At 46.5% G+C, this 10,283-nt stretch overlaps 1 protein-coding gene across 1 annotated transcript; it reads right to left on the bottom strand.

Annotated features, from left to right (window-relative positions):
* Positions 1–1,965: 1,965 nt before the first annotated feature.
* On the bottom strand, positions 1,966–10,168 carry C9H2orf68 (chromosome 9 C2orf68 homolog). The gene is made up of 4 exons (XM_063311477.1): positions 9,918–10,168; positions 9,626–9,741; positions 9,396–9,541; positions 1,966–2,556 (listed from the first exon to the last, which is right to left on the bottom strand). The coding sequence occupies exons 1-4, from the start codon at positions 10,151–10,153 to the stop codon at positions 2,434–2,436; spliced, it is 621 nt and encodes a 206-aa protein (XP_063167547.1). The 5' UTR covers positions 10,154–10,168; the 3' UTR covers positions 1,966–2,433.
* Positions 10,169–10,283: the final 115 nt, after the last annotated feature.

Genomic DNA, 10,283 nt, shown 5'->3' with positions numbered 1-10,283 from the left:
GAAAATATGCACGGAAGTGAAAGAGTAGGTTTAATTATGGATGAGAGCGCTAACACATGTATCGGAAAGTACGAACTGATACTGCCTAGGCGGTTGCGGATGGTGGTGATGAAAGAACCAAATAAAAGGTTTGGGGAAAACTGCACAACCTTCTAAGTGGCTGCAATCGGAGGGACACATTTTGTGAGGTGACGTGAATTGACAATAGGAACAAAAAGGAAGAGTATAGAAGCAATCTCAGGAATGAAGATGGTGACTTAGGCACCGCCCAACTCCAAATGGACTCTTCGTGTGGGCCTTGCATTTATTGTGGGTCTTATACGGTGACTAGGAAGAAGTCTGCCCCAAGAGCTTCCGATGCCCAGAAATGAAGGCCTTGTAGGAAGAGAGCCGGTAGCTCTCAGGTGGGGTCTGGAGGCACTTTTTCTAGCACATTTTATTAAGAGGCAAAAGCTCGTGCCTTTCTGTAAATGAATAAAAATGAAATAAACCAGTCAGGAGTGGGAAGGTTCCCTCCCAGAGCAGCTTTCAGAAAGAGGCGCAGAGCCCCATTTTGCTCTAGGGTCCCTCAGAGCACTGCCCTGGGCCTGGCTGAAGCCAGGCAAGGACTGGTCCTGACCCAGAAACCTGGTGGGAGATCAGGGCATTTACCCCTCGCCGGGGCATTCCTGGTTTCTTGGACTGCAATGTGAGTTGCGATGGCTTTGCCTTGAGGACAGTTGGCCAAATTCTACCCTACTCTTTTGGAGTAGTTCTGCACCCCTTAGTTTTCCTTTCAACTGTTTTCTTTAGCCTCGATATATGAACAACTTCCTAACGAGTCAGTGACTCTCAGTCTGGAAAGGAGTCAAGCCTGTGATTGGGTCCTCTGTCAGGGAGGAAAGAAAACCGCCACCTGGCACCTCCCCAGTAAAGCAGGGAAGAGGAGGATTTCCCTGGAGTAAAGTGGCTGGTGGGAGGATTACTGAATAGGGTCTTCCCAGCAGTTGTGGGGGGATGCAACAAGGTTATGGGTAGAGCTGTTGAGACCCCCTGGAGGGGGCTAGACAACCCAGTCCATGACACCCGTGTGCGCATACCAGCACAGCTACTTCTTTTCAGTGCCCACGTAACTTTGCTTCCTCCAACGGGCACAGCCTGACGGGCGCGGAGGCAGGGACACCTGGGGTATGTCTGTCTCCCTGGGGAGTAGCATTGTTTGCTCTGGGAAAGCCCAGGGTTTTGGTCTCTACCTCTTCTTTGGAGAATGATTCTTGGTTTTTCAGCTCTAGATGGTCTGGGAGGAAACTGGTTATTTAGACCTGTTCCAGTTCAGGTTTCAGAATGAAAAAAGCTACTGTAGTCCCGCCGAGTTATCTGTGCAGCACCCAGACAGCAGTAGCTCAATCCTGCAGCTCCTGCCAAACTCCTCGGGGTTTGGATGCCCTTAACTATGCCTGGGTTCCCTCCACAGGCCAATCCATAAAATAGTTGCTTGTTTGTAGCTTGATGTGTTGTGTGTTTCTGACTAGGATTATTTACCAAAATAAAAAGAATGTAAATGCAAGTCCTTTTCACAGGAGAAGTAGGGCTCAATTCTGGCTCTTTCTCCTCCTGCCTGTGTCATTAATGGGCCGAGAGCCTCATGCTTTGGGCAGGAAGAACAGGGACATCAGTGCTTTGTTAAGTCCTGACAAAGTTCAGTAAACCAGAAAGGGGCCAGATAGTTTTTCACAGAACTGTGCAACCATTCAGAACAAATTCCTGCACCAAAGAACTACTATGAAACAGCAAGTTCTCTGTATTTATTTACAACCCTGTGCCACACTTCTGAGAACCTTTCCTGGCAGGAGGAGCACAACGCAACAGCCTCCAAGAGAGCCAGACAGAGCCCCATTTCTTCCCATCCCAAGCACCACTGTGAACGCTGGGTGAGCCGAGGGGTCTATTGTCTGCACTTTCTGGAGGAAAGGTCCTTCCAGCTGATCCAGAAACAAGATACCACTGAAAAGCTGTACATTTAGACAAGGTAGCAGCTCCCCTCAACAGCAAACTTGCCAGCAGCTGTCTCTACCCTCAGCATAATACAAGACAGCCACCTGGGAAAGGCATCTTTCACCTGCAGGACAGCTGGTAACATCCTACTGTATCTGCCTGGGTCTGATGTCTAAGCATACCACAGTCTGACAAGGGACAGCTAGGCTACGAAGATACAGTGCCAGCAAGGACATTTGGCTGGCTGGCTTCTTTCGGGGTAGATCTGTCAAAGAATTAACTGTAGTTCCCAACCAGGGTTTTCTTCCTTCCACCACTGCTCCTCATGATGCCCTTGTGTAGGAGTGGCATGTGGAAATTCCCAAAGGACACTCCTGTGTGCCGGTAAGTGGGTGCAGCGCCATTTCCCCTAAATTACTTCTCAATTCAATAAACAGCAAGGATCTCTCTACAAGGACCTCAGCGCTTCACTCGCCGCTTCTCCAACTCCTCTTGCACTCGTTGCCGAAGGGCCTCCTGCAGAGCTGGTTCCAGCTGATTCTGGGCACAGATCTGCTCAACCACTTCTTCAGGGTCGTGGTCCTGCATCAAGACGCAGAAGGGTCCATCAGGACACACAAGATAAGCTGTAAGCACCCAACATCCCTCTTGCGCTGCTCAGATGGCAGCGCAGAACTGCTCCTGTGTCTTTATACAGCCAGGCAGCCCTTCTTGGAATATAAAGCACGCTCTCTTAAAACTTCTCAGAGCTTCATACATACATTTCACTCTTTGTAGAAGGAAACTGAAAATTGATGGTTTTGCCACCAAACTTCACTGGTGTAAACTTCAGTTTGTTGGCCACAAAATGGGGGCTGCAACTCGCTTTACGGCCTGCTTGCTGCTTTTTAAAGCAAGAATAATTAAAAGCAAAAAACAAAATATGGCAGTAGAATAAAAACTTGAACAGGAAAAAAAAACTGGTTTACTGTCAAGAAATAAAAGACACAGCAGCAGTTGAGCCAAATAAATCAGTTTTGCCCAAATGCTTCCTAAAATAACCAGTCTTTAGCGAAGGGCCTGAAAGAGCTCAACTTGGCCCCAGTATTGTCTGGGGGGGATATTCCACAAGTTTGTGCCGTTTTTGAAAAGACTCTACTCCCAAGAGGCATCCACATGTTCAGCAGTGATGCAGAACCGGATGCATGAGGGAAGCTGGTCCCAAACTAATAATTTAGAAAATGTACGTGTCATTCTCTTAATGGCTTAAAAGGTACTGTAAAAGCATCAACTCCCTTTAAAAATTAAGAGACATTATTTGACTGGTTTTTAAATGCCATGACAATGGCATTTAAAAGGGAAAGAAATGCTTTAATGCTCCTCTTAAAATGCAGTAAGAAAGCAGCTTTTCAAACCCCAGTGGCCAATCCTTCCATAACATTTTATGGGCCATGTGAAATGGCAGGACCCAGAAAAGGATCCTGTCTTAAGAACTCAAGAATGCAATGCTATATAAGTGGCTTGAGTATGCAACTTTTTTTCACCATCATGAATGAAACCCTGAAGACAGTTCACAACCTGTGAAGTTGCTTCAACAAGCGGAACCCCAAGGAGGCCCATGAGTCACAATGCCAGCTGCAGCATCCAAACCATGTTCAAGGGCTGTCCCACAACTGTTATCACCATAGTCCAGTCTTGAGATTATGAGTCTCCAAAGCCAAGTCTTTTGCCTCCAAGTAGAAAGCAGGTGCTTTATCAACTGAGGCTGAAGAAGGGCTCTCCTTGCCAGTGATGGGTCAGTGCTAGATCATGTCAGACCTAAGCTGTGGGCTTATTTTTAAATAGTGCAACCCCACCCAGAACAGACACTGTCTCTCCAATCCTGAAACCCATCTCTGAAATCAGGAACAGCTCTATTTGGTCTAGCTTCAGTGTTGGGGTGTGGGGGTACAAGAAAGAAGTAAACCTGAGTATCATTGCATGCTGAAAACCAGCTCAAACCTAGGAATGATGCTTCCTAGCAGTTTTTAACAGGTATGAAATTATAGGGGAGACAGACTGGAACTGCACAAGACCTTCCCAGGACAATTCCCAAGGGATCAAGTACAGCAGATGTTTCCAATACCACTCTTGGGTTGTACCCGCCCACCCTTGCTCCCCAAACATTTCAGTAAATTGTCATGGTCAGTGGCACCCAAAGCTGCTGAGGGATTCAGGAGTCTCTCTTTAGGGTGCCTAAGGATCAAGGCAACCTGTTTCATAAAAGAGGTCTACCACCTCCTCCAGGTTAAATAAGGGGTATAGGATACTGTCCAATATTTATCCAAACCAGCTGGGGCTAGTGATGGCTCCCTAAGCGACTGTTTCACAAAGTCGTCTTGATGGTTGCAGGGAATGCTCCCAAAGACAAGTACTTATGATTTGAGGGATCCCTGGCAGAAACAATCCCTCTAAAAGGACAAGTCAGTGAGCAATCCAGCAGGCCAGCAACAGCAACTACTGAGAACAAGAGCATCCGCCGCAGCCTCAGGAGACAAGCACCAAGCCAGCCTTAGAAAGGTATTAATGAACAAGTTCAGCATTTTTATCAGTTATTTTAAATTTCTAGCCTTTCAAAACAAGAGAGATTTTGGTGAGTAGTAAGAAAAAAGCTGAAATTTACCAATCCATTGGTAAAGCTGGTCCAGGTAAGCCTAAATCAAGAAAGTAGGTATATGTTTTACTAAGTGGCATGATTTCCTGCTCAATCTTAACCCCAGTGAACTGTTACATTAATGGGGGGGGTGTCACACAAATCCATGTATCATTTTAGGAGGAGCCTGAGAGCCTGGCATTGCTCAGCATGAATCTGTGTGATTTCACCCACAAAACCCTCTGCTTACAGGGGAGCTCACCCAGTTCACCCAGAAGCAGCTCGGTCTCCACAGATGCAATGGCAGAGGAAAGCCACTTTTCTACACATTTGCCTTTGGCCATTGCGGCTCACGCCGGGTGCCCTCCTCTTTCGCTGCCCACAACTGGTCTGACTATCAAGGAGGATAGGACACCCAAGAACCAGTTCAGTACATCCACTCTAGGAGCAGCTTGTCTTTTCACCCCTGAACCAGGCTGCTGCCCGGGCAACCAGCACAGACCAAACAGTGCTGTAGTAGTGATTCCTTCGGATCTCTCGTTCCAGCAAGTAGCCTGGAGCCAGCATCCTGCCATCACTGACATTTCTATATCAAGCACAGCTGCTGCAAGGGTATTCTTCTGGTATGCCATGATCAGCGTGGGTTTCTCTAAACTCCAGAATGAGTCTGATTACATGCAATGCTTCGTGCAATGTACACATTGACCCTTGATCCACTAGACTAGACCAAGGCCAAGAAGAACAGTTCTCTATATTTAACTGTTTAACCATTTTATATTTATTCCACATCTTTGCAAAAACTGTTTGAATAGTATGCCCATAATGCCATTAAGGATGGGATTGTCCTAGCCAAGGCTTCTGCCTTGAAAACATGAAGTTGCCATGAAAATATAAATTTAATCATGTGCTCTGCTGTTGAGTTCCCCAAGTTTTGCCTGCAATCCTATATGCATTTATTGCGATAAAGTTCTTTTGAAGTAAAGGAAACCAATTCATACCTGGTACAAGATCATAGTGTAACTTGCTCAAAGTGTAAATTTTGTCCCTATCCAATCTTAAGCCTCTGGTACAACCTCTTTTTCATCAAAGAATAATTATGGTTTATTGTTATCTATGAAATGTATTTTTGTACTTGTTGTTACCAACTTTGTTTTGAAAAAAGGAACTAGTAAAATGACTGCTCTATGTTCCAAACTAAATACTGTTACTTTCCCCACAAAGATTCTACGACAACTGTCCTCTTGGACTAGATCCTAAGACATGCAGAGAAATTCAGGGCCACCTGAAGGAAACTCTTTTTTGCACAGTGTGTAATTGAACTGTTGTGGGAATGGCAACTGAGAGGATCATTTTAAAAAAGGAATAAACAGGGCTTCCAGTGGGAATATGGCAGACTGAGCAGCTTTGCCCACAAGCTCCGGGCATCAGGGCAGTTTTCCCCGGCCCAGGCTGGCTTCTCCTGTAGCCCAGAGTGTTTTTCCAGATTAAGGAAAACACTTGGAATTGACCCATTTGTCCTCCAGACGGCAAGTTGCAGCTAGGAGATCATGGACAGTGTGCATGATCAATCGGCAAGACTCTGCCAGGAGGCTGGGACTTCATTTCCGAGTCGTGCTGCAGCCCCCTAAAGGAAGAGTAAGCCCTGCCACCCCACTTCTTAAACACCTAATTTTATTTTTTAAGTTTTTGTACCTTAAGAGAGGCTTTTTACAGAAAGAAGTGAACTCTCTTGGTGCTTATTGTTATTTCTGGATTTAATTTTTAATTTTTGGCTTGTTTTCCCATTTAAGGATTAAAAGGACTGAGAATAAAGAATTACCTTCCTGTTTTGTTTTGTTTTAATTTGAAGGATTGAACATTTCCCTACAGGTTGGATGTTGTCTTGAATTTTTGGTTTTCTGTTCAATTTCTTTGGGACTGCTTGCTAACTTATTTTTTTTGTGCCAGTTTCATTTCCAACTTTTTCCTGTTTCAAATTCATTCAGAGCTTTGTATTAACTTATTAACTCCTATCTGAATAAGTATCTAGAGGGCACCATAATTTACTGCCTGAAAATGGAAGATTACAAGAAGATTCTTGCAACGTTCTGTTGTGAGCTGAAGCAGACTTTCAAAGAGACTCTCTCTGAGTGCCGTCAAGCTATTCTGCAGAATATTCGGGACATTGGGGAAGAGATTATTTCTAAAGTGTGTCATCTGCCTGAAGATATTATGGAGGAAGATGGAGATTCTGACAAGGAGGTTTTTTTACTGACAGTAAGACTGAAATAATGCCAGCAGACGACTACATTTTGGTACTAAATGAGTTAAAACAACAGACAGATTACAGAGTTGCAGATCACATGTGGGATTGTTATGGCTTTCTGGGAGATTATGAAAAAAAAGATTTTTGCTGACAAGTTTCAGTTGTTAAGGGGGGTAATTGGGTTGTTTGCTTTTTACAAAAAAAATTTTGCTGGGAGGTCTGAGTTTTTAAGGGAGGCAGTTGGGCTGTTCGACTTTTGCAAAAAAAAATGCCTTGGGTGTAATAGGAGATACGTAAATTCATTGGTTTACTTTGAGGTGGGGTAAAATTAAGAATGTGAGACTTATAATATACAGTATATATATATTATATATTATTTATATAGTATTAATATAATTAATATATTAATATAAGAGCCTTATGTGGCACAGAGTGGTATGCAGCAGTATTGCAGCCGAAACTCTCCCCGCAACCTGAGTTCGATTCCAGTGGAAGCTGGATTCTCAGGTAGCCAGCTCAGGTCGACTCAGCCTTCCACCCTTCCGAGGTCAGTACAATGAGTGCCCAGCTTGCTGGGGAAGGCAATGGCAAACCACCCTGGTCTCCCATCGTGAAAGCAGTGTCCCCCCAAAGGGTCAGACATGACTCAGTGCTTGCACAGGGGACCTTTCACCTTCAAAATTATTGTTTATTCGTTTAGTCGCTTCCGACTCTTCGTGACTTCATGGACCAGCCCACGCCAGAGCTTCCTGTCGGTCGTCAACACCCCCAGCTCCCCCAGGGACGAGTCCGTCACCTCTAGAATATCATCCATCCATCTTGCCCTTGGTCGGCCCCTCTTCCTTTTGCCTTCCACTCTCCCTAGCATCAGCATCTTCTCCAGGGTGTCCTGTCTTCTCATTATGTGGCCAAAGTATTTCAGTTTTGCCTTTAATATCATTCCCTCAAGTGAGCAGTCTGGCTTTATTTCCTGGAGGATGGACTGGTTGGATCTTCTTGCAGTCCAAGGCACTCCCAGAATTTTCCTCCAACACCACAGTTCAAAAGCATCAATCTTCCTTCGCTCAGCCTTCCTTATGGTCTAGCTCTCACAGCCATATGTTACTACAGGGAACACCATTGCTTTAACTATGCGGGCCTTTGTTGTCAGTGTGATGTCTCTGCTCTTAACTATTTTATCGAGATTTGTCATTGCTCTTCTCCCAAGGATTAAGCGTCTTCTGATTTCCTGACTGCAGTCAGCGTCTGCAGTAATCTTTGCACCTAGGAATACAAAGTCTTTCACTGCTTCTACATTTTCTCCCTCTATTTGCCAGTTATCAATCAAGCTGGTTGCCATAATCTTGGTTTTTTTGAGGTTTAGCTGCAAGCCAGCTTTTGCACTTTCTTCTTTCACCATCATAAGGCTCCTCAGTTCCTCTTCAAAAATTAAGAATGTGTAATTGGATAATGAGGCTATTATGGTTTCATTTCTCTTTAACGATTTGGATTTAGATTTGATTTTTCTTAAGGTCTGTTTGATTTGTAAAACTTATAAGGTATTCATAAGGTTTAAAAAGAAATGTTTGTTTTTTTTATGTTTCATAGGATTAAGACTGCTGTAGTATTATTAATTATAAAGGTAGACAGTTTATATGTTTTTATAATTTGATTTTTATTATAGTGGACAGAAATATATAGAATAGTGGTGGGAAGGAAATAATTAAATTAACATTGTTTTATGGGGAGGGAAGTTGATTTAGAAATTTATATAAATATGTACCTTCTTTATATAAAGGGAAAGAGCAGTTGCATTAGGGATTTCTGTATGTGGTAATGGAAGCATTTATAGAAATGTGATCTTGGTTTTAGAGTAAGGGATTGATTATGGAAATTGCTGTATATTCTTCCTGTTGAAAGTCGGAAGTCACCTTTCTATGTAACTTTCAAAATTCTTTTTTCTTGTGTTTTTCACTTTTTCTCTTTTCTTTCTGTAGGTTTTTTTTGTAGTTTTTATCTTTGCTTTAAACTCAATAAAAAAAAAATTAAAAGAATAAACAGGTTTGTGGAGCATCAGACCCTCAAGGGTTACTAAGATTGATGTCTGTTGAGTTGCTCCCAAATCCCAAGCAGCGGACCTGAAATCCTGGTTGGTGGAAACCAACAAAGTAGCCTTTCCATCATTTGCTCATTCAAGCTATTTTCCTTTTTTTTTTAAGTCCAAATAAAAAATTGGAGCAATAACAATGCAATAAAGTGATCAAAAACTAAGTGGACTTTAACCAGACCTGATAAGGATGACAGAATGCTTGTACCAAAAGATGGCAAGGCAGGCAAAAGAAGACGGGCTCTGTAATTGCACAGAAGATCAGAAAAGTGCAATTTTTGCAGCACCTCCAGAAGAGCAAGAGAACAACATGGAAAACCAGGGAGGGAAACAGCTACAGTTTAGTCCAGGTCTGTTCAAATAGCGCTAAAGCCAACACTGAGTTTTTGGCCCGAGACAGCGGGAGGAGAGCAGATCCTTCCATCCTTCTTCGCCCGGTAGCCCTCGAGCAGCGGAATCTCTCTCCTCAGGCCACCTACCTGGTACACAACCACCGAGGTCACCTGGCCACCGTCAGCCTCGTATTCCAGGCAGAAAAGGGCAGGTCCGCGGGGGTCCCGCTCAGTGCTGGAGCTGCTCTCGCTGGACCCCTCGAACTCGCGGCCGAGGGGGGCTTCAGCCTGACCTGGAAAGCAGAGAGGGGCGCAAAGGAGGGGTCAGCAGCGGCCCCCGCGGGCTCCCGCCGAGGCAGGCGGGGGGCCGCACTCACTTCTCCGGCAGGGATGGTAGACCTGCTGGTCGGGCCTCCTGGGCCGGGGAGGGGCCGGGGTGTGCCTCCTCCGCAGCTTCTCCTTGGCTTGCTTCACCTCGCGGTCGTAGTCGTCCCTGGGCGAAAAGAAGAGGAGGTGGGAGCGGCCCCTCCGGGAGACCCCCCCGCCCGCCCGAGAACTCAGGGAGGAGGCGGAGAGGCAGGGCCCCCTTCCCGGGGGGCCGGCGGCGGGGAGAGGGCGGGTCCCTCCTGCCCAGCAGGGGTGGCGAGGCCTGCCCGCAGGAGCCCGGACCTGGCGATCTGGTTGCGCCGAATGTGCCGCACGAAGCCGTGGCTCATGTCCAGGCGCCCGCCCGGCTGGCAGCGCCCCGCGTCCATCGGGGCCCGCGCCCTCCGCCTCGGCCTCCGGAAGCGCGCCCGGCCCGGCCCCGGGGGAGGAGCCCTCCGACGGCCTGGCCCAGCGGCCGTTTCCGCGCTCGCCCGCCGGCCCTCCCCCTCTCCCTCTCCCCCACTCTCGCGCGCCTGCATGGCGGCGGGGCCGGCCGGGCCCACGTGGGGGAAGCCGGGCTCAGCCAGGCCTGCAGTCCCGCCGCCCGCCTGCAGGGGCGCCCTGCGCGGCGCGTGCCCTCGTGACGACAGAACGGCGCGCCGGGCAGCC

The sequence above is a fragment of the Candoia aspera genome, chromosome 9 (assembly GCF_035149785.1).
Source record: "Candoia aspera isolate rCanAsp1 chromosome 9, rCanAsp1.hap2, whole genome shotgun sequence".
NCBI classification, from domain to species: domain Eukaryota; kingdom Metazoa; phylum Chordata; class Lepidosauria; order Squamata; family Boidae; genus Candoia; species Candoia aspera.
The sequence above is the reverse complement of the archived record's forward strand: the minus strand, read 5'-3'. Positions and strand labels throughout refer to the sequence as shown.